The sequence below is a fragment of the Ambystoma mexicanum genome, chromosome 7q (assembly GCF_040938575.1).
Source record: "Ambystoma mexicanum isolate Mex_15411 chromosome 7q, UKY_AmexF1_1, whole genome shotgun sequence".
NCBI lineage: Eukaryota > Metazoa > Chordata > Amphibia > Caudata > Ambystomatidae > Ambystoma > Ambystoma mexicanum.
The window spans coordinates 1,122,864,404-1,122,888,680 of record NC_090941.1 but is presented as its reverse complement, the minus strand read 5'-3'; the positions used below and the strand labels follow the sequence as shown (position 1 = coordinate 1,122,888,680).

Sequence of the window (24,277 nt, the reverse complement as noted above, 5' to 3'; positions counted from 1 at the left end):
GACTGTAGCCAAAAATAAAGACTGCTTGCAAAACTATTTTCTGCAAGGACCAAAGGTTATAGATGTGCAATTATGCTGATATCTTGTGATCTGGTGACATAAGAACCTGTCATTGGATGCTGCCCAAGTAAGAACACAGATTCTAAAACTGTGGCAGGTGATCAGTGATATTGACAGGTTCGCCAAGGTGCTGGCAAGACGTCCAAGTCAACATGAGCGTGAGATTTCTCCTAAGCACGACCCACTGGAAGTTATGGTGCAGAGGTAATGGGTTATGGAGAAGAACTCCAGACAGTACACAATCCCTTCCTCTGCCACCTACCAGGATCTCCCAACACTAGCACACATGTGTAGTGCACACAGAGTTGGGAATATGCTAGGTGAGTGATCTCCTGCGGCTCCCAGGATCGCTCTGGGGTTCATCATGGATGACTGAGGCGGTGAAACTGACTCATGAAATCAACGGAGATGCCTTTTCCACCTGGAATGTCCAGAAAGTACCTTGGCTGAAATATGTCACGATCCAACTTGAAAGCTTCCGTCTCGGCACCTGGTTCAATTGAGGAAGGAGTGATCCCAGGTGAATAAATTAAGCTTATGGGAGTGGACTATCAGTGAGTCAATAGCGCCACCAGAAGGCATGGCAAGTTATCGCAGGTCCGTCCTCGATAAGAGTTATGGACCGATTCTCACACAAGTTAGGTTGAATTTAATACCAATAAATGCTGTTTGGTGAAGATGGTCCGTGTCCCACTCTGCTGCAATGGTTTGTTCCTGTGGGTCACAAGACATTAAGACCCTAATGCACTTTATGTTGTTTTGTCGGTTGTGTAAACAAGAACAGAACTGTTGACTTGTTCCCTTACGGAAAAGAATTGAGATGACATCATGTTTGGTTGGCACTTTCAAATGTACCACCATCAAGAGACCTCATTGGCTGTTATCCAGCTGCCTCACATCGTCTTAGGCTTTAATGATTAGGGCAGAGCTGATACAATGAGAAACTGAGAATAATTGTTTCTGTACTCTTAATTTGAAGATAGTGCGCCATTGTTGAGCTATTTGTATTTGCATTTAATTGAAGAACCGGGATGTAAATTGACTTACATTAGCACATTTAAAGATGACAGTGGTGAGCACGTTTTGTGAGCATGTGATCAAACTGGGAGGTAGACCAGAGACAATGAAAAGACAGGCACCTTACATATGAAGCAACATGGGAGAAACTGCTGCAGACTTAAGAGCAATACTGCAAACGTGCAAAACGTTACATTCGTATACAGCACCGGAGCGAGTCGTTGGTTATTGTATCGAGTAAGGGGGTAGACACTATTTGGCCAGTAGAAAGTTTAAGCCAAACCTTGAAACACTTGTGTAAATGCCATATCCTATCATCCACAGTCGGGTTGTCTTTAAAGGCATGGTCTAGTAAAACATTTTATTTAAAAAATAGATAGGCAACATAAAAAAAATAGTAGCATTCTCTTTTTTAAAACTTGCTATGTAAAATTTTGAGCTATTCAAAATTTGCAAAAGCAAGCACATGGGCGCAGCCATTTTGTGAAATGGAGGCCCTCCTGTGCTGGCTTTTGCTTTTGCGGCACTAATGAAGGAAAAGCCAGCCAGCTGTAGTAAACAAAGGCTACCGCTGGGTGGCTTTCCCTTCATTAGTGCCGGGACTCGGAGAACGCGGACCGGAGATCAGAGCAGGAAAGCTGCAGCTGAATCTCAGTAAGTGCTATTTATTTTTTTAAAAAAATAAGCACTAGCTGTGTTTTTTTTTCTAAGTTTTCCAGGCTGGAGGAGCCCGGAAAACTTAGAAATAAAACCGCAGCTTTATATTGTGTTGGAAAACGCTGCGGTTTTTCTTTCCAGGTTTCTCAGGTTGCTCCGGTTCGGAGGAGCCTGAGAAACTGGGAAAGAAAAACCGCAGCACTTATATATAGTGAGCTAATATATAACAGATATATATATATCTATATATGTATTTAGGGACTTTCAGGTAGCTGCCGACAGAGCAGAGTCCCTGTCTTAGAGGGACTTAGTGTGGCAGCCGAGGGGTAAACGCAAATAAACATATTACACTCTAAAGACCAACAAGACATCTCTGAGCCATTCCCTTTGTTACTGAGAAGACCAACACTACATGCAAGAGATGAAATCTGCAGAAATGAGAGTTCTATGTTACCGCATGGAGAATATCCCAGCAACAAGACGTCCTCCAGAACCTTAGTATCCTCTGCTTAGCAGTTAGGAGCCTCTTCAACCATAAACCAACGCAAACTAACCACAAATGTCAGGCTGCGCTCAGTTGCTACTGCGCAAGGATTAATATTAGTTATAGATGTGGTGCTGCTAGGGATGGCGTATCAGGCTAGCCTGGAGTCTGGATAGATTGGCAATAGGTATAACATTTACACCAAGAGCAACTGCCTCTAGATTAAACACTGTTGTGGCTGATAATGAACTTTTGTTGGTTAAAAGGAACATAATAAAACCAGGCCAAAAGTGTAATCATCCCATTAGACTCTTGTTTAATCATTAGGCTTCTTTTGATTAAAAAGCTCTTATTAAGTCATAGGTTTTTGTGTGAATTATTTCCAAATATATATATAACTCTGTTCTCCAACACCGAGTTGTTAATACAGCAAGTAACACTATTTACATTCTTTCACACACTAATGTTTTTCATTGGATTTCAATGGGGAGAGATGTTATCACATTTCTTTTTTGCGGGGCTGTGCTCCAGCTTATTATGCTTGTGAGTGGCCATAACATTTCTAAAAGTAGGAACACGTGTATATGCTGCAATGTCTATTAGAGTGACCTTCACTCGAGAATTGGTTAATCCTCTGTTATTGAGGATGACTTAGTCACTGGTAATTTCCACCTCCCACCTACACATTTTAAAACTCATGGCTGCCCTTTGCAATCAGGTCTAAGACTGTAGCCCCAGGTGAGCCCCATTGCGCATAGACGTAACAAAATAGCAACACTCTGCTGTGCTTTAACATCACCTTGAACCCCTATCTAATTACATTTTTATTTCCCTCTCTTCTTTGTTTTTAATTTTGCTCCTCAGGGGTCATCCAAATAACTTGACTTTGGTCCTGAAGAAGGCGGAACAATTTACTCAGTATCGCCGAAACGTACCCTGTGTGCACACGCTAGACACACAGACTACAGGCTTCTCCTATTTGAACATTTAGAATCTGAATTCTACATAGACCCCATAGCCCATACATTTTAATTAGGGCAGGTATTTTCGCAGGTTAAGAAGTGTCTGAATGCAATCTCTTCAACTAACACTGTACCTGTATTTGTTTATACCAAGTGATTGGTTCTTCTTTGATTTTGTATATTTGATGTGTGTTTTGTAATTTTTATGAAAAAATGTGTGCCTGATTAAATGAACAATACATTGTTGACATATGGAGAAGAATGAAAAAGGTCTGAATTTTGCCCAATATGTTAATGACAATTAGAGTTCACAGTCTTTTTGAGAGATAAGGTGTGGAATATAGAGCACGCTTGAAATTCTCACACCATTGCAACGATTGAATTTCACATTAAATGGCTTACCTGACGAGATAACCCTTTTGTGTTATAACACTTTGATGTTTCCCTAATCTCAGTCAGAGTAGGAGATTGTCCTTATGTTGTAAGTTAACATCACCATGAGACAGCCTCAACGCTTACTAGCTTTCCTCAGGCTCCCACTTTCCTAAGGTTCTCCAAGCCAACTCAGATGTATCCCCCTACTGGTCCACGCACCTGCTCCTCTGGATTATGTGGATTTAGGAGGCAGGATTTGTCTGCCACTGGCCTTTCTTTATTGCACAGTCCTCGCCACCATCCCTCTCTGTCACACCATCTTCCTTTGGCTTCACAGGCGACAGGGCTCCGGCGGGTGCCTTATCATGAGCTGCTCCACTCCCGGGATTCCCCGAACCTTCATCTTCATAATCTGTCCTTTTCTCCAATTGGTTCAAAGGTATAGTGAACATTATGACAAATATGATGTAAGGGAGGTCAGGAGGTTTAGGAGACTCAGCCATCTTGCACTGCACACACTATCACATTACAATCTTTTTAAGAATTATTGAATGTGTTCATACTGTGTACGATGATGTCCACAATAATCAATTGCATCATTTCCTGCAGTACACCACCACAGGTACAGTGGTGCAACTTCATCCACATTCAAATCCAACAGTGAAAAGTTTTCCATTGGCCGCAGCACCAGAAATATAACCGGCGTCATGGGATCTGACACTGTTCAGGTAAGTGGATTTAAAGTGTGCCTTCACCCCAATGACCGGCTTCTACATGTACATTATGGCCTATAGGGTTCTTGCTGAAGGTCTCTGAATTACTGACTGTTCTGTTGTAATCAAGGTTACTAAATAAAAGGACATATATCATAGCTCTGTTGCCTCTTGCTTTTCATGGTCAAAGGCAGTGGGTGCAGGTAGGATTGATAAAGATTTGGTATCCAGGGCTGTCCTTGAAGGAATGTGCTTAGCCACAATGAGTAAGATCACAAGAAGCCTACTTCATATGCAGTCTCTATGGACCCACACTCCGTGAGCCGCAGTACCTCGGGGAACTCGAGTAGATTAGGTGTGGAGGACCAATGCGGTGGGCAACAGTGCTGGATTGACATGTTGCGTTCATGCTGGGTACTTGCCGACATGTGTTTGTGCTTGTGTCCGAGAGCAATAAAGGCAACCTGGAGGTCTTATTGGTGAATGGGCATATCTTTACACCCACATGGAAATACTACCTGATCATTCATAGTGTGGTCATTTCAAGTAGGCGGATTAGATGAAAGGCTGTATACCGGGGGCCCATCATTTCAAACACGTGACAATGGGGTGATATGTGTAGAGGGCACAATTAGTTGTTTCATTAGCCAGGGAAGTAAGATGAGACAGAAGAGCACAGTGAAATGTGTAATGTGGGCACGGTGCTCCAGAGAAATAGGCAGCATCTCATCAAATATCTGCCTCTTCAATCCCTCCCCTTAAAACATGATGAGGTCACCTTCTTATCTGGGATGCACTGTGAGGCCTTTCCCAAGGCGAGGACCCTGAACCGCGAGGTATATACCACCAACTCTTCTGCACGTGAGTGATGGAATGGCCAGCAAGTGTGACGATGTCACACAATGGATTTGCGGTCACTGTTATATCTTGAAAAAGTACAGGGAGGGCTGTCACCTTGTATTCTGGACCTTGAGGTATTTAACTCTAAATTGTCTGTAAGTGAGTGATGGAATTGTCAGCAAGTGAGATGATGTCACGCAATGGATTCTGGGTCATTGTTATATGTTGAAGATGTACAGGAAGGGCTGTCATCTTGTACCCTGGACCTTGAGGTCTATACCACCAACTCTTCTGTGCGTGAGTGATGGAATGGCCAGCAAGTGGGGCGTTGTCACGCAATGTATTCTTGGTCATTATTATATGTTGAAGACGTACAGACCCCAGGGTCCCATAGGCTCCTTTGAAGAAGAAATCAACAATGTGATCTCTACCAATACCAAACCCTCATCACAAATCCTCCTAGTAGGTGACTTTAATCTAGGATTTAATTACCCTTCTGACTACTTTGCATTGATTCTAGCCAATTCCTTGACTGAGCTAGCCCTCACACAGAGAGCTCTCCTACCCGCACATGGCAAAGGAAGAATTATTGATTGGGTAGCAGACCTTAATTGCTCAACCAATATAATATCTATTGAACCCTTATCCTGGACGGACCACTGCCTATTGACATTCAATCTGCTAGACTCTACACCCCCCTTGAAAATGAACATCATTGCTCCTTCCATGCCAACCAGAAACAAGAAAAACATCACGGTAGACAACTTTAAGCCTTTTCTTGAACCCCTATCTGAACCACTGCTACATACTGACCCTGAGGAATTACTGGAGCTGTACAATAAAACCATCAACAATGCACTAGACTCTATCGCACCCTTAAACATGTGCAAGAGTAAGCTGATTGCTCACCTGAACACATGGTTCACCCCTAAAATTAAAGACCTAAGGAAAGAAAAACGGAATTTGAAACTATTTGTAAAAATAACCCATCCACCAGTAACAAAGATGTCCTCTTAAAAATTACTGCTAACTATAAAGAAGACATTCTCGTAACAAAACGTGATAGATATAATGAACAGATTGATAAAGGCAGTTCTAGTACAAGAGCATTCTTTACCATATTTATGAGCTCAGATCACCCACCCCCCCTACAGATCATTGTTCCAAGGACCAAATCTGGTGTAGAAAAATCCAGAATGCCTTATCCAATAAAATTATGCTGCTCCAAAAGAAATCATTGAACAAAAACTTAACTTGCCACTGCAAGATAATACTCATAAACAAAGCCTTAACACTCCTACCTTGATCCAACGATTTAAATTCACTCCAGTATCGCCCTACTTGGTGTTACAAATGATAGCTTCCCTCAAACCATCAAATTGCCAAGGGGACTCATGCCCAGCGTCTGTCATCAAGGATGCAGCAAGCATACTCGCTCCCTTTATCACATTGCTTATTAATACTTCCTTCCATACATGCACCATACCTACCAATTTGAAGAACTCATGGGTGCTTCCTCTTTTAAAAAAATAAAAAAATCTCTCGACCCTAGTATACCTACAAATTTCAGACAAATCACAACAGTCCCATTCTTGTTGAAGATTATAGACAAAGCAGCCTCAATCAGATACAAAACTTCTTGGAGTCCAACAAGCTACTCCGTCAATCAGGCTTCATGCCTGAACACGGCACAGAAACAGCCTTGATTGACCTTAAGATAAAAATTGACGACCTAAAAGATAAAGGAAACACAGCCCTCTTGCTCCTACTGGATCTATCGGCTCCTTTTGATTTGGTTGATCACAAGATTCTGTGTAAGCACCTTTCCACAACGGCACCCTTCTCACCAGAAGCAACAGCCTGGATCAAGTCCTTCTTAAACAATAGGTCTAGGAGAGTTTTCTCTGCATCGGCCGCAGCAAACCCCATCCCCATATCTTGTGGAGTCCCTCAGGGATCATGTGTATCACCCACCATGTACAATGCATTTACCAAACCACTGTTTTATGACCTAGATCATCTGGGTGTCACCTACACAAACTATGCAGATGACACCCAGATCCTTATTCCACTGGCAGGTGACTATGACAGGGACTTAGCCCTGATAAACAAAATCTACCTTATCATTCAGGCATGGATGGCCACACATGGCCTTTGGCTGAATGATGAGAGAACAAAGCTCATCCTCCTAGCCACCCCTATCAATATTGCCCAACTGGGCGACCAATACCGATCCTTTAATATTGATGGAAACAATATTAAAGTCACCAGCGAGGTATAAACATTGGGCTTTTACCTAGATGCCTCTCTTAACATGTGCAAACAGGTCAATGCAAGAGCCTCTGCAACTGCATATACTTGCAAGCTCATTCGGGCCTGGAAACCCTTCCTCTGCACACAAAGCTGTGTTACTCTGGCCAGAGCCTTAGTCTTATCCAAAATCAACTATTGTAATGCACAATAGCTAGGGGCTAATAAACACATTACCAAGAAACTCCAGATCCTGCAGAATAACGCTCTCAGAACAGCCTTGAGTATTCCTCGGAGACAACACATCTCCACTATAAGAAGGGACAATAACTGGCTTTCCATCAAGGACCGAATGCAACTTAAAACTGCATCTTTAACCTATAAATGCCTCAATAATTCATTCCCACAGTATCTCCCCGATATATTCTCTATGAAACACTGCGCTCGACTCACCAGATCTTCCACTCGGGATGTTTACAAGTTCCTAAATACAAACTCAAAAAGCAGACAGCAGCAGCTTCCTGGTCCTTGCCGCCCAACTTTGGAACGCTCTCCCCTCAACATTAAGAGCTAATCAATCCTTCCACAACTTTAGGAAACATATGAAGAACCGGCTCATTACTAACAATGCTCCCTACCAGTCTCATTAGCCCCCCTCCATCTGAACTTTGCTCAGCATGTCCTCGTACCTCACACATGATGTTGCCTCCCCTATCTGTACAAAGTCTCTTTTGCTATAAATAATGCTAATGACCTTTACCTGTAAATTACTTATTCTGTTTTTTCTTACTGTGTATTTTGTATATATGTTATATATTCTGTATTGCCTATTATATTTTCGCTGTGTGTAACTATGAAACTGCATATCCTTGTTAGGCGCCCAGCTACCTTGTGTGTGTGGTGCACACTATAAACAAACAAACAAACAAACAAGCAAACAGGGAGGGCAGCCACTAAGTACCCTGGACCTTGAGGTATATACCACCAACTCTTTTGTATGTGAGTGATGGAATGGCCAGCAAGTGTGATGATGTCACTCAATGGATTCTCGGTCATTGTTATATGTTAAAGAAATACAGGGAGGTCTGCCACTTTGTACTTTGTAAACAATTGTGTCTTGATTTATGATCTCTGTTTTGTTGAGAGCCATTACATGGCCCTTTCTCAGGAATGCACTTCAGAGAGCCAGTAAATAATTATGTTTTAAATCATGTTTTAGAAACTGACAATTGCATGGTTAGAGCAGTGGGGGAAATCCAAGAAATGTAGGTGACTGATAACGGGTCAGAAGACGACCAGGCTGTGTCGCCATGTGTCGGTGTGGTGCCCAGTGGCTGGGCAAAGACCAGGTTATGCATGCCCTCAATGATATATTTCACACACAAGTTGGGGGCATCGTCAATCAATCTCTTAGGATGAAGGCCCTCTGTCATATTAGGAGAATGTGTGGGGTAAGATTAACCCTTTCACTGCCCTAGGATGTATATGTACTTCCTAATTTCAATAAGAAAACATTCAAATCCCAGCAGTGAACAGTAAATCATCCCTCCAGAAGATTGTCAATTATCTTTAAGAGCAATTACCAAAGTGCATTGCTTCTAACAAAGTCAATTTGGGGCAGAGTGAAGCATGTAGGAAGAATCGAACATGGTAGAAATAATCTTCCCTGTGCCAGAGCTTCCCTGCTGCCTTGCCATCACTCATGTCATGCATGCTGTGCTACGTTCTACACATCGGATCCTTTAAGAATCTGGGATCGGACACTCTGCGGCAAAGCCCACGCAGGCCAAGGGTGCGGTGTTGTGTGATGCAGGTGTTTTGCGACGAAGTGGTGCAGCTCAGCGTGCAAGTACACTGCGCCCCTGTCAACCATCAGTGACTGTACACTAAGAAAGGTGCAAGCAGGGGGAGCAGCTATTACTGCTCTCTGCTAAACTGCTCTGCCTTTTCACATACCTCCACTTAAATACCTGGCTCAATGTACACTGTCTCCACGCACCCATTAAGCTTCCTCTCTCATGGTTGCCTCACTTTGTGATCCCTGCTATTTCTTTTGCTCTTTTTCCCCCTCTGGGTGTGCTCTTCCTGATCTGTTAGCTCCACTCTGCTTCTGTTGTGCCTTCTATGTTTTTTCCCTCTCTAGGTTCCTCCTTCTATATTTCTTTAGGCAATTGTTGGTTGTATTTTACATTCTGTCTCTGTTGTGCCCCTTAATTCTGTTTTCCCTCTATAGTCTCCCCCTCTGTGTTTACTGTTGGTAATTGTTGGTTGCACTTCACATTCTGCCTCTGTTGTGCCCCTAGGTCTGTGTACCCTCTCTCGGCTCTCCCTCTGTGTTTACTGTTGGTATTTGTTGGTTTTACTTTACAATCTGCTTCTGTTGTGCCGCCTGGGTCTTGTTCCCTCTCTAGTTTCCCCCCTCTGTTTTATGTTGTTAATTGTTGGTTCTACTTTCCATTCTGCTTCTGTTGTGCCCCCTAGGTCTGTTTTCCCTCTCTAGGTCCCCCCTCTGTGTTTACTGTTGGTAGTTGTTGGTTGTAATTTACCTGTCTGCCTCCTCTGCCTTTTCCCCTGCGTACATGCTCCCACTATTAAGTTTATATGCTTCTGTTTCTCAGTCCATTCCTTACTGTGCCTCCTTCTGTGTGACCTGCCCCTGCAATGCCCCAACCTGGTATATTCTGTGTTGTGTAGTTCTGTGCTGTGCTTCCTCTCCTCACTCGTCTCCCTCTCCTTTCTTCTAGCAATACCCCTCTATGGTGATCTTAGTCCCACACATCTTCTCTAACTGATTTTCTATCACCTCTCCAATCCCTCTCATAAAGTCTAGAAGGAATACATTCAAGAAGGATATCCTGGCCTCCAATCGAGGCCTTCCTATCACTCACACCCATGTCAGTGCCTCCTCCAGACCGACTATCACTGACATCCTCTTTGTCGTTCCCTTTCCCGATCTTTGGACCTTACATATGGTCGCTGTTCTCTCTCTTTTCTCTTCATCTCCCATTAATGGTGGCACAAGATGGAAGGTCCTCTTGCTGGCCTTCCTGTCCTCCGAAACCATCATTAATGTTTATGGAAGTCCAGGGCACTCAGCTCAACCTCCTCCTCCTGGATAGGCATCTCTCATGTCTTATCAACTTCCTCCCACCTCATGCTACGCTATCTAGCACCTCTCTGGCCCCTCAGCCACCTTCCTCCTCTACCTCTCTGGCTCCTCTGCCACTCCCTTCCACCTTTGCTGTCTCCTCTCTGGCCCCCTCCTCTTCCCCCTCCCTGGACCATCTGCCCCTCCTTCTACCTCTGCACTGTCTTGATCCCCGCTTCCACTGGGTGTGCCTCTCTCCAGTACCCCACCCTGAACGTCTTTCCAAAGTGGCAACCTCGTCCACATAGCTACTGTCAACACTCGCTGTGCTGTAAAACACTCCTCTAACATCTGCTTCCTCCTCAAAGCCATTGATCTGGATGTCCTCGCTCTCACTGAGACTTGATTCACAGCCAACTCGGTCACAGGTTGTGACACTCTCTCTCCCTGAGGGATACAAGATATTTTACAAACCCAGGACCAATTGGCTCGGAGGTGGAGTGGTTGTGATCTTTCCTGAGTGGGTCCCTCCCTCTATCATTCTCACCCAGGCTTACTCCTCAATATAATGCCTGGCCTGAAGGCTTTCTATCTCTCCTGGCCTCTCTTTGACTTTAGTCACCTTCTACAGGGCAGCTGGCCAGGTCACCCTCTTCCTCTCTGAATGGGCTGATCTCTCCTCCTCTCTCCTTGCCTCTACCGCTAAGCTTCTCTTGTTCTGGGATTTCAACATCCACTTGGATGCCTCAGACCACTCTGGGCCTTTCCGCAAACTTTGCTACCCTTTCTCCTTCTTTAACCCTCTCACTACTCCTCTCTCTTGGACTGACGACTTTCTGCTTTATTCTCACCTGAAGCTTTCTGTCCGATAACAAAACATAGCCCGGCACTACCACCTTCCTTTGCGGTCAATCGACCTATGAAGCGGTGTCATTTGCCGCTTTTGTCTCTTCTTTCTCTTCTCCTCCTACCACTGCAGCTGACTCCCACTCTGACACAGACCTCTCCAACCTTCATCTATCTATCTCCAATGCTCTCGATATCTTTTCCCCTGTCATGAGGATCCATCTGAAACCTGCCTCCAAGTGCAATTCCTGGTATGACTCTGAGCTGGCCGCTCTGAAACGCAAGCAGAGTGGAGGGCTTCGGCACATCCTCTGACAAACTGGCCTGCCACCTGCTCCAAAGGCAATACTTTAGGAAAAGAGAGCAAACATGTTCTCACCAGACATGAAGTCCATATGTTTGTGTTAGGACAGAAAACATGTGTTGATAGAGTCACTTTTTTATGTTGTAAGTTATTAAAGTCTATTTGCAGTAAAAAGAGTCATAAAGAAAATATCAGTGAATAGTCTTTGGTTACTAGGTCCTCTACACGTGTTCCTCCAGCAGTATTGATACTGGTTCCTCAGGAGGACTTTAAAGGACAGCTTTTGTGTTTAAGCTACAATATTAGTTGTACTTAATTGCAAATTTCGTTTTGACTCTAAATGTTCTAGATGATATCCTTAATTTAGAGTGAGTCTGCAAGACATGCCGAGGAATCCTTTATATGGGTTTAACATTAGACAATAGGGGCGGGTCCTTGTTGTTAACGAGGAAGCCCTTACAAGGACCTGTTCATTCGGCAGCTTCCTTGGTGAATCCTCACAGAAATCGCTGGATAAGTCATTTCATGTCAGTCAGCCAAAGACAAAACAGAGTCTCCATCTTCTCCAAGAAGAGGGCGCACAATCAAGCCCATGTTTCTGGGGACCCTAACAGGACCCTAACAGCATGGCCAAATGTTTTAAAATCTGCAAGGAGCTGGCCAATCTGACTGCAGTCTCTACCTCTCCTATTCCTTCCCGGACCCTCTGTACGGCCATGGCTTCTCACTTCACCACTAAAATGCAGGACATCTTGTCCACGCTATCCTCTTCTCCTCATCTCTCTCCCTCTGCCTCTCTCAGGCCCCCTCTGGCCACCTTTTCCTCTTCACTCCTTCTCTCCTCTCTCTCTCCTATAATACTTAATGATGTTTGTAGACAAGTCCGGTCTTTGAAAATTAATTCAAACAGGTGCTCTCCTACTCTTCCAGATCCATCAAGGAAAACTTATTTTCCTTGCTCCAGCCGGGGCTGGTTTCTGCAATCATTGCCTTGCCACTGTATCTTTCCACTCTCTTCTCAAGTACTCCCTTGAGTGCCCTATCTTGAAAAAGCATGCTGATCCTTCCTGCCCAGCCAACTATCACCCGATCTCTATCATTCCTTTCCCGGCCAAACTCCTGGAGAAACTGGCCATCTCTCAGCTAAACCTCCACACTGAATCTGCTGGGTATCTCCATGAGCACCAGTCTGCCTTCAGGTCAGCCAGAGGCACGGAAACTGCTCTCCTGAACACCTGTGAAGATGTCCTCTCCAACCTCGACTCCAGCTCTCATTCTGTCATTATCCTCCCTGACCTCTCCTCTGTCTTTGACATGGTCAACCATGCCACCCTGATCAGCTGTCTCAGTGTGAACCTTGACATCACTGGTCAGACTCTGGCGTGGTTGACCTCCTTCCTCTTGGACTAACCCCCCCCAGGTCCAATGTGGGCCCTTTCTCTACACCACCTCTCTTTCCACATGTGGTGTTGCCCAGGGCTCCTCTCACCCTGGCTCTTCAATGTCTACCTGGCCTCCCTGGGACATCTGATCTTTACTTTCTCCTCTAGCTTGCAGTGTTATGCTGATGACACACAGCTCTCTTTCAGGCTACCGTCAGCCTCCTCTCCCTCCGCCCTCATTCCTGACTATCTATCCGCTATTCAGGGATGGTGTGCCTCCAACAATCTCTGCCTTAATGCCAGCACACTGAGATCCTTTTCATTGGGCCCCTGCTCCTGCCTCTCTCCCGCTGGCCGCCCTCCTTGTGCCACCTCCCCTAACCCTACTATGAGGCAAAAAACCTCAGTGTCATCTTCAATTCCACTTTCTCCTTCTCTTCTCACATAACAGACCATGAAAAGAAGGCCCACTTCCAACTTAATCTACTCAGATGTATCCTACCTTTTCTCACTTTCCCACAGAAGCTCACTGTCTCCAGAGCTCTGGTTCTCTGCAGGGCGGACTAATGCAACAGTCTCTTTATCAATCTTCCTAATTTTACTCTTCATACTCTTCAACTAATCCAGATTAGGACTATGAGATTTATCCTTGGCCTCGATCCCAGAGACTGCATCACCCCACCTCTAAAATCTCTTCACTGTCTCCCGGTGGCTGTGAGGATCAAATTCAAGACCCTCTGCATCATCCACAAGACTTTCTGGGGCTGTGGTACTCTCTATATCCACACTTTCTTCCAAAATTCCTTCCTTCTAGAGCTCTCCGCTCAGATTCCTCAAACTCTCTGCGGGTCAGACGTTTCTCCAAACAAAGAGGGGGGTAGATCTCTCTCCTCAGCAGATGCCTCCCTCTGGAATGGCCTCCCTGCCCCTCTCAGGCTTGATCCGAACCACCTGATGTCCGGACTCTGCTCAAGACCTTCCTCTTCTCTTCTTCCTTCTCTCGCTCCCCCTCCTCTGCTCATCCTGACTGGTGGCGTGGTTGTCCTCAGATTCACACAGGGTGCCACACCCCCAGGCCCCCTTCACCCGTCACCCTGCACTGCCTTCTGACCCAACCAGCACTTCCGGTCTCAGACTGAACCTGTGTAGTCCTCTGCCATCCTTGCACTTAGAGCCTGACTGTACTTCTGCCTTGCCCCTTCCCTGCACTTCTCAACTCACCATCTCCATTGCACTTTCTCATTGCACTTGCATGATCTGAATGTCACAAGGCCTAGTAAGATTGTTGCCTTATCATCCCTCTGTCTACCCTCCCTTGTCTTGTGGTACCTAGAAACACTTGTGTAAAGGCACTTTATTAAAATGAAATCATATCATTGCATACCATGTCTACCTCACTGAGAACAAAGGCTTCCCCAAAAGCAGCTTCCCTTGCTCGGGTCTTCCCTTCCCAAAAACACTCTCTGAGGTTCTGTTATAGTTCAGTCCAATCTTTAGAAGGCTTCAAAGCATTTCTCTGCAAAAGTAGAAAGGAAATCTTCTGACAAGGATAGATTAGAGTGCCAATTGAAGATTGAGAGGGTTGGACCGACATTTCATGAGTTGCTATTCAAGTGTTGGCTTGGACTTCTCTAGAAAGGAAGGCATAGCAGAATGTGGCTTCGCCTCAGCCTTAACCTTTGCTCTGCTTTTGCAAGATGGCGTATTTTCTCCTCAACTAGACCTACATCTTGAGGCATTCTTAATCAGCCTAGAGGCAATGCCAGTTTTCACTACTCATCCTGGAGACATTCACAGGCAAATGCTGATAGTTATGCATTGAGATATCTGTTGACTCCATCTCACATTTTAGTAATTTCCTTTGGAACCTATTTGGCCAAGACTTGCTCTGACCCATAAATGCCATTCATAAACTCAGTACTTTTTAATCACTACCACTACACATTCATGCACATACGTGACACGTGTGGTCAACCTCTTTTGGGTTGAGCATTGGTAGCAAACACCTTCTGGATTGTCAGCAAACAATAAGCAGGGGTCTGCAACCTGTCACTCTCCAGATGTTTTGCACCCTCATGATTATGTAACATTGGCTATGCTGGCTAGCACTCATGGGAGTTGTACTCCAAAACATCTGGGAAAGCAACGGTTGCCGACACATGCAGGATCTGAAAGGTATTTCATCAAATTACAATATTTGACTGAAGTTCTATGATTGATGATAATTGAAGATGTTGGCAAGTGTTTTTATTGCATGTCATTTAGCAATACTCTTGTGTCATTTAGCATACAGTACAGATGCTTGATAGGTGCAAGAGTATCGATATGGGAATACTATGAAAAAATACTATTTCCCAAAAAATCTTCTGATGAGATGCTACTCAAGTAGGAGCCCCTTCCTTTTGGTCAGGATGTCAGGTCTGGTTCCAGGCAACCGCCCGGGTCATTTCAATTCAGAGGGAGCCTTGAGTTAATTTACATTATTCCATCAAAAATCACGGTGGCAAAACAGTAGATTTAAATGGGGTATTGGTGGGTGTGTATATAATAAATGATCAGCAAAAAGTATCCATCACTCATTTATAAATCATTGGCAAATAGAATGAAAATAGACAAGTTACATCCGATAGAGAACTACTAAGGTTTATCAAGTAATGAAGAAAGGGATGGGAAGGGAAAGGTGCTGTAGACATTTAGTGACCACGTCGGTGTACACACGCGGGAGGAAGAAGGCATGTTCTAAGAAGCAGGGTGTTGGCCTGCAAGACCCATTGCATATGAAAAGCGCCACATCGATGGAACTCCAGTGGGTCCCTGTGACCACCAGAATCGCGACATGAGCCAAATGTCCCGTCCACAGAGGTACCCATAGGAATGTGTTTCTCTGGCTCAGAAGAGCAGTCACTTTGGGATGAAACCTTTTAGAGTGATCTGCAAAAATGTTTTGTAGACAATATCCCACCATGGTATGGCCGATCGCAATACCTACATGTGCCCTAAAAATCCCATCAAAGTGCATTTGGTGATGTTATCAGAGCTCAGTCAGTTTATTCCATTTTCAGCGTGAGGACTGCCTGCACGTTAAGTAGAGCAATTATACAATTCTCAGTGCAGCCCTTCAAAAGCTGGAAATTAAATGTGTTGCATTGTTCTACTTTGCTGTGGAATCTGCTGAGCCCCACTATATGAACTCACTAATATTAGAAAGGGGTCCACGTTTCCAAGTCACTTAATAAGTAGTCTTCCCCAACAAATGGGCGATAGTTCCTTGAAACCATGCTCTGCTCAGTCAACCGAAATCTATTCCACAGCTCCCAGACACACTTGCATTGACATACTTCATTCAACACTGACATCACAACACAGGATCAATTAATTCATAGGAAAACATCCAATTGCAGGTCATAGATTGTTATATCCTCTTGAGAAAGCAATCAAATGGGTCAATTCAAATGCTTTGCTTGTTGACTCTCACTGCCACCCAATAAGGTGCTCAACTCCCTCCTGCAATCTTACCGGCGGTGCTTCTTGTCATCTTTCCTTCCAGGTAGGAACCATCCAAGTCAAGAACCAGATGATCGGTCTATGCCAGACTGAAGGGGAATTCTACAATGATATGGAATTTGATGGGGTCCTGGGTCTGGGATATCCCAGCAATGCTTTTGATGAAGCCACTCCAATCTTCGACAACATGTGGATCCAGAAATTGATATCGCAAAATGTGTTTTCCGTTTTTCTGAGCTCGTAAGTAGCAACTAATATAGCACAGTATCCTCGCAATGATGCATTTTATGACTTTTCAGTGGTTATTCATTTGTATAAACTTTAGTTCAAGTGACAGTAGTGCTTGGGCGTTGATGTAATGCAACACAGCCTTTCAAATGTGGTCATGGTTAGAAGAGACACCACCTTAAGTCTAACTCACCTCCATTACAGATCCCATGAGCACACTGTTGACATCACAGACCACATCACAGATGACCTCACTGAAGACATCTCTTATTACACTATCGATGACAGAAAACGTCTTTGGAAAATGTCTTGCAGATATGCAAATGAGTAAAAAGTTAAAGGTTATTTGCAATAGAATTATATATAACCAAATAATGCTGCAAACACTTCCTCTGAACTACTTCTGCAAAGTCTCCGAGCAAAAAGTTTAGATGTAAAGGATGGAGCGACTCTTTTGCTTTCCAGATCTGATCATTATATGTGTCTTTCAGACAATTTCTGAGCAGAACCTTGCTGACATTCTTAGCAAATGAAAACCTCCCAACTGTAAAGGTGACGTTTGCCCTGCTATTATCTTGAAGGCTTGTGCCCACCCCAGGTGGTACCCAGCATAACCAAATTTGTTAATACATCATTTAGGGAGAACCTTGGCCCTAGTGACATAAAACAAGCCGGGATCTTGCCACTAATAAAACAACCCCCCCTACCCTTGGTATATCTGGAAATGTTCGACCTATTACAAATGTGCCCTCCCTGCTAATATTTCTGGATAAAGGGACACATCTGCAGATTGAGAGCTTTCTATCTGAACATGACATCCTGGGGTCCAAACAATCAGGTTTAGACGAGCTCATAGTACAGAGGCTACTTTACTCAAACTTAAAACAAATATACGGCAGTTCATGCCAAAGGGAAACACCACCATACTTAAGCTCGTTGATCTCTCTGCCCATTTCAATCTGGTGGATCATACCATCCTGGCGGAGAGAATACAGGATGCAGCAAATGTTTCCACTGCAGCCACTGAATGGGTGAAATCGTTTTTTGGCAGATCGCAGAGCCAGTGTTTTCTTTGAGGATGCCTGGTCTGAGGAGTTCATTGTCATTTGCAGGGTGCCACAAGGATTGTGCGTATCGCCCAACCTTTTTTTTGTTGTAAATTTGGTTTTATTAACATTTTAAATTGAAAGTCACGTTACATAACACAATTATGATCTCAGAGTTACATAGCGAAAACAAGAATTCCAATAATGCTACGAGATTATGTTTACATGTTTCTTCCATCCAGCTATTATAGTCCTACATGACTTTTCCCCCCTTCCCATTTCCCCTCCCCCGTACCCCCTACAGGTCGAATAGTAAATCTCTTGGTCTTCTTGGCGTGTTCTTTTAATGGGTCACAGTCTTTTGAATGTTTTCAGAGTGTAGGGATTTGTTTCAAGACAATTGTCCGTGAGGCTGTTGCATTTCTTCGCTTTGATCACCTAGCCGCCTCGTGTACATTGTAGTCGTAGATTTTGGCTGGTCAACGGAACAGCCCCTTAGGGGGGTGTTCATTCTTGTAGTCCATCCATATGGCCTCACACTGTGGTGACTTCCCATGCAATGATGCAGTAATCAGTTCCTTTATACATATATTGGTGGCAACATTAATCCATTAATTCTTGGTGGGGGTGGATTTGGATTTCCATTTCATTGCAAGTGTTGCTCGGGCAGCTAATAACAGCTGAGGAGCTAGGCCTCTAATCTTATTCCAGTCTTCCTCATCCCTCTCAAGACCAAACAGTATAAGGTAGGGGTCAGCCACCCGGGATATGCCATCTATGTCCTTGATCCATCCTAAAACCTCATCCCAAAAAACCTTTATCTGGGCGCATCCCCACCACATGTGCCAATAATCGGCGTTTTCCCCACACCCTCGCCAACATTTTGGGTTAGCTGTTTGAAACATTTTGGAAAGCCGGACATGGTCATACCTCCACCTGTGTAAGAGCTTGATAGCATGTAGCTTGTATTGATTTGAAATGGATGTGTGGGTGGCTGCATCACATATCGTTTCCCACGTGTCTATACTTATCTGTTCGCCTAGGTCTCTTTCCCATCGGCCTTTGAGCGTGTCTGTGGACCCTCCACCTGCAATAATCAACTCTTTGTACAGTGCTGATATTAGGCCTTCATCTCGTGTCCAATATCGTTTCAAGGGGAGTAAGGTCTCTCATTAATTTGGGCTTCCATATTGGTTTCGTTAGGATACCTTTTATTTGTATATACTGGAACGTGGACAGAGGGCCTATTCCCAGAGCTTCCGTCAAGTCTGGTAATGTTATGAAGGAGTCTTCCCTTTGTAATTGCCCCACTCTCTCCAAGCCTGCTTCGTACCATGATTGAAATCGGTCTACATTAGGAATGTGGTTATTGATACCAGGGGACCATAAGTGGCTTAGGCGGGATGGCCACGTGGTGATTTTGTGCATGTGTTTGCCCAGTTTCGAGATGTCCCATATGACGCTCAAAATTGGGTGGCCTTTGGTTCTATTATGAAACCTTTTCCTGGGGGACCATAGCCATTCAGGTATTGTTTCCGGCGAGAGGTAATGGTTGTCCATGTGTACCCACTGGATATCTTTGTGGTTACGTAAGTGAGGGATTAGTACCCAGAGTTGGGATGCCTCATAGTATTTTTGTAGATCTGGGAGTTCTACCCCACCTTTATCTTTTGGGAGTGTTAGGGTAACATACGGGATTCTCGCTTTCTTCCCTTGCCAGAGGAATTTCACAATGGTTTTCTTGGTTTCTGCAAAAAAGCTTCTTGGCATCTTAATGGGCAACATTTGAAAGTGATATAGAAATCGGGGGAGGCATACCATTTTGATGGGGTTAAGACGTCGCAGCCAAGATATCGTCAGTTTGTTCCATCTAGTTAGGTCTGCATGAAATTTTTGGAGGAGAGGAGGGAAGTTTGCTTCGTAAAGATCGTCTATATGTCTGGTAATCTGTATCCCCAGGTATTGTAATTTAGTATGTTCAATCTCAAGGCGTAGTGTGGAAAATGTGTCCTCATTTTCTTCTTTTTGTCCTTGTAAGCAAAAGAGTATCAATTTATTTTTGTTTATTTTGAACCCTGAGAGCCGACCATATTCTTCTCGCATTGATAGTGCTCGGGGGATGGATGTCATGGGGTTAGTGATTTGCAGGAGTATGTCATCAGCGTAGAGAGCTGCTTTATACTCCGTCGTTCCTAGACAAATACCTTCCAGCATGGGGTCTGTTCGCATGGCCTGTGCAAGGGGTCCTAGGGAGAGTGCAAAAAGAAGAGTGGAGAGGGGGCATCCCTAGCGGGTTCCACGTCCCAGGTTAAACCATCTGGAGTATTCTCCATTCCCAAAAATTGATGCTTTGGGGGCTGTGTACACTGAATGTATTGCTCTTATAAATATTGGGCCTATACCGACTTTACGTAGCACTGCTTTCAGAAATCCCCATTCTACCCTATCAAAGGCTTTTTCTGCGTCAACCGAAAAGAGGACTGGGTCGTTATTTAATGTCTGTGATGTGTGGAGAAGATGAAGAGTTTTGCGCATTGTATCAGCTCCCTGCCTCCCTAATATAAACCCAACCTGGTCAGGATGTATGAGCTGTGGCATTAGTGTTTCCTACCTCGCAGTTAGGACTCTCGTGTATCCCCAGGCACATGCGTCTAGGTTAAGCACAGAAATTGGGCGATATGATCCACATTTATTGGAGTGCCTCCCTTCCTTAGGAATCACTGTAATCAGTGCACGGGTGAAGGAATCAGGGGCGTTCCCAGTTTTTATTACTTCATTAAAGAGTTCTGTCATAAATGGCGTGTGTTGTGTGCTAAACGTTTTATAGAATCCTGCTGTATAGCCATCCTCCCCCAGGGATTTGCCCAAGGTTAATCTCTTTATTGCGTCTTGGACCTCTTGTTCTGATATAGGGGATTCCAGCTGTTCTGAATCTAGTCTCTGTATTTTGGGCATATTGATCAGGGACAGGTATGATTCTGTTTCTGATTGGTCGTGGTTTGTTTCTGAGGCGTATAGGCTCTCATAAAAGTTAGCGAAGCGTTCGGGAATGGTGGGGTGAGTGTGCTTTGTTTTAGGGTCATCTTCGACGATCTCCACCACTTTCCGCTCTGCTCTCGGAGCCCAGCAGCCACTAGTGCATCCGCCTTATCCCCCTTTTCATAGAAGGTTTGTTTCAACATTCTGAGTTTGTGGACTATTTGTTCATGTTCCAATAATTTCAATTCTTCCCTCTTGCCCTTTGCCTCTTTGATTTTTAGATGGTAAATTCCCCCTCCCTTTTTGATGTCACCTTCTAGTTGACAAATTTCGGATCTTAATCTGTGCTCAATTACATTTCGTTCCCTTTTTTGTTATTAACCCTTCCCTTATTAAGATCCCTCTCCAGATGGCTTTCCCCGCTTCCCACACTATCTGCTTGGAGACTTCACCTGTGTCGTTTGTTTTAAGGAATTCAGTAATTTCAGTCTCCATTTCAGCCTTGAAGACTGCATCCTTCCAAAGACTCCCATTACAGCGCCATTTCCCCCCCTTGGTTGGTAAGTTTTCCTATTGGATTTCAGCCAGCATCAGATCATGGTCTGACCATGTGATCTGGGTTATTTCTGAATGTGTTGTGGTGTTGGCAAGTTCACCAGACAGGTGTATGCAGTCAATACGAGTGTATGTATTGTGGGGAGCTAAAAAGAAATTGTAGTCTTGTGCATCGGGGTGCATGTTCCTCCATGCATCTATCATATTATATATCTCCATCATCTTTGCCATCTTAGTTGTTTCATCTCTACTCTGACATCGTACGTCTGAATTACCCGGTTTTCTATCTTTGAGTGGGTCAGCCCATTGGTTGAAATCGCCCCAAAGATAATGTGGCCTGTGGCTTCTAAAAGTATTTTGGGATCACTTTGCGAAGGAATCTGTTTTGTTCTGCATTCGGGGAGTATAATGTTGCGATTGTTACATTCACCTTGCCTATGTTGCCAGTTACCAAAATTGCTCTACCTTCTACATCTGACCATGTTTTCATCTCGACAAACTCTAATCCTTTTCTGACCAGAATACCTACATCTCCCTTTTTAAGTGGGCCTGAACCCCAGAATTCTGTTACAACACGCTTTCCTAGGACTCTCCGTTCCTCACCCTTCACATATTTTGTCTCCTGTAACAGTAGGATGTCCATCTTAGACCTCTGGAATTCTCTGGCCACAAGTGATCGTTTTGTTGGAGAATTGAGCCCCTTCACATTAAGCATCCCTACTCGTAGAGAGTCCCTCCCTCTTGAGTTAGTCTTTAACGGCATTAAACATTTTCCTGAGAGGATGGCTCCTATTGCATGACCGACAGTATAGTTTCATCATAAATTGCACACCGCTGCGACCGCTTTGAGTTTCCATGAATGTTGCTTCGACCCTCCTTTTCCCCCCGCCTCCCTCTATCTCCCCCCTCCTTCCTCCCATCTCCTGTTGATGGCGTTCGATGGAGCCTGGTTAACTACACCGGATCTACGTCAAACCACCTGTGGGGACCATTACGTCACGCCCCTTAATCTATTGTGATATCACAGTTTCAATTGAGCCCTCTTTGTGTCCCCCCCAAAGTCTCATGTTGCGACTACCGAGACGACCGTGATTTGACACCTTTCAAGTCGCATCTTCCGCCAAAAATGTACATTTGAGTTATATCTTACCAGGGGTGCAGTGGATCAGTTATCTGCCTCTGGGGAGAGGTTACCTCTCATGTACTTCCTTGATCCCTTCACCCGCTTCCTCCTGCGGCCTTGTGTTCACCATTCCTGATCCTCTCTTTTGGGTTTTTCACGGTTAATTCCTTCATCTTGGGGGCCGAGAAGATTGGAGAAGCACGCCCTGATGTCTTTTCCGGTTCTTAGTCTGAATTTGGTTACATCGTATTCAAATGAGAGAGAGAAGGGGTATTCCCATCTATATCGAATGTTTTTCCCTTTTAGATGTTTCGTGAGAGGCCCGCACATCCGTCTGAGGGCCATTGTGAGCGCAGAGAGGTCTTGGTACATGGTAATATGGGCACCTCCTAACGTAATAGTATCGCTTTCCTGGCCTCCTCGAGTACTCGGGCTTTGTCTTGAAAGCGATGGAATTGGGCAAGGACCGACTGCGTCCCGCCTGGGGGGCCACCGGCCCTACGAATTTGTTTGGTTAGAGGCTCATCAATGGCATCATCTGGGACCAAAAGTTTGATGATATCATGAAGTATTTCCTCCAGGTCTGCTTCAGTCTCTCCCTCTTTCTCCGGAATTCCGAATATACGTATGTTGTTCCGCCTCTCTCTGTTTTCCAAATAGTCCAACTTGAGCTTAAAATCTTCTTCCCGTTGTTCCAATTCCATCATCCTGTGATCAAGTTGTGCTTCTAAGGTATCTATAGATGCCTGATTGTTCTCCACTCCTTCAAGTCTATCCTCCATTTTGTCCAGTCTTTGTGTGAGTTTATCTATCTTGCTTCCTATCTTGGCGCCCATGTTTTTAATTTCTCCCAGTAGGGCAGCAATGTCCCCTTTTGTGGCGGCGAGTTCATTCTCCGTAGTTTCACTGGTTGCCATATTGGGTCCAAAAGCTGCGGAGATGGGAGTGTAGGCAAACAGAGCCAATTTATGTTTCGCGTCCATGGGAGGTTTATGACAAGACTGGGTATGGAGTGGTGTGAGGTTTCACTATGTCCACAGAGGTAGCATTCTGTTTGTCGGGTACCTTACTGCGCACTTTCTCGTTCCCTTCGATTCGTCGTGAGGTTACTCGGATACGGGACTCTGGGCGTTGTCGGGGTTGGCCTCGGTTTTCACAGTGTCGGAGAAGTGCGCGTTGAGTCGCCCGTTTCGCGGCCTACATCGTTCGATGGGGGTGCAAGTGCCAGTCAAATGCAGGCAAAATATTTACTGTTCTCTTACCCACCAGCGGACGGGGGCCTGTGAGGTGTCCGACACGCCGCGCTATCCGAAGGCTCTTCTTCCGAGTCGCTGCCTCAAGGGAGATGCACCATAAAAGAGCTGGGCCTCCTTTTCTGGTTTCGTTCGAGGCGGGTCGCAGTCCTCAAACGCGGGCACTGTGCATGTGAAAGCAAAACTTTCCTCCGGTTGCTCTCTCTTCGGAGGATCTTATGTTATTTGTGCCGCAAGGGCCACTTTAGGGCCTGTTTTCCGGTTCTGCAGTCACTCTGTGTTGCACCGCACGTGAAAGTTTCCGGAAGCTTCGCTGGGCCGAGGGGGGCCCGTGTTTCAAGGGTGATTTCAGGACGAATTCCGATCCGATTTTCTTCAGGATTTCTGTCAGAGGACAGGGGGACCTTCCTGTGTCAGTCACTCGAGTGCATCCAAGGCGGGGGGGGGGTATCAAGTTGGGGCTCAATCCACTTAAAGGGGCGGCGGCGACGGAGCTCACGCAGGGACCATGTTCCTCTCTGCGCCCCCTGGTGGCCAGTCCACCCACTATTTTTAACATCTTTACAATTCCCTTGTTTAAAAAACTTGATAAACTTGGAATCATACACGTC

General features: G+C 44.9%; 1 protein-coding gene across 1 annotated transcript in view; it reads left to right on the top strand.

Moving 5' to 3' along the window:
- LOC138528207 (pepsin A-like) overlaps positions 1–24,277 on the top strand; it is a 195,076-nt gene that overhangs the window by 36,759 nt on the left and 134,040 nt on the right. Inside the window, exons 4-5 of the mRNA XM_069639664.1 lie at positions 4,165–4,283; positions 16,526–16,722. Of these exons, the coding sequence (XP_069495765.1) occupies positions 4,165–4,283; positions 16,526–16,722 (316 nt within the window). The remainder of the gene's footprint in view (positions 1–4,164; positions 4,284–16,525; positions 16,723–24,277) is intronic.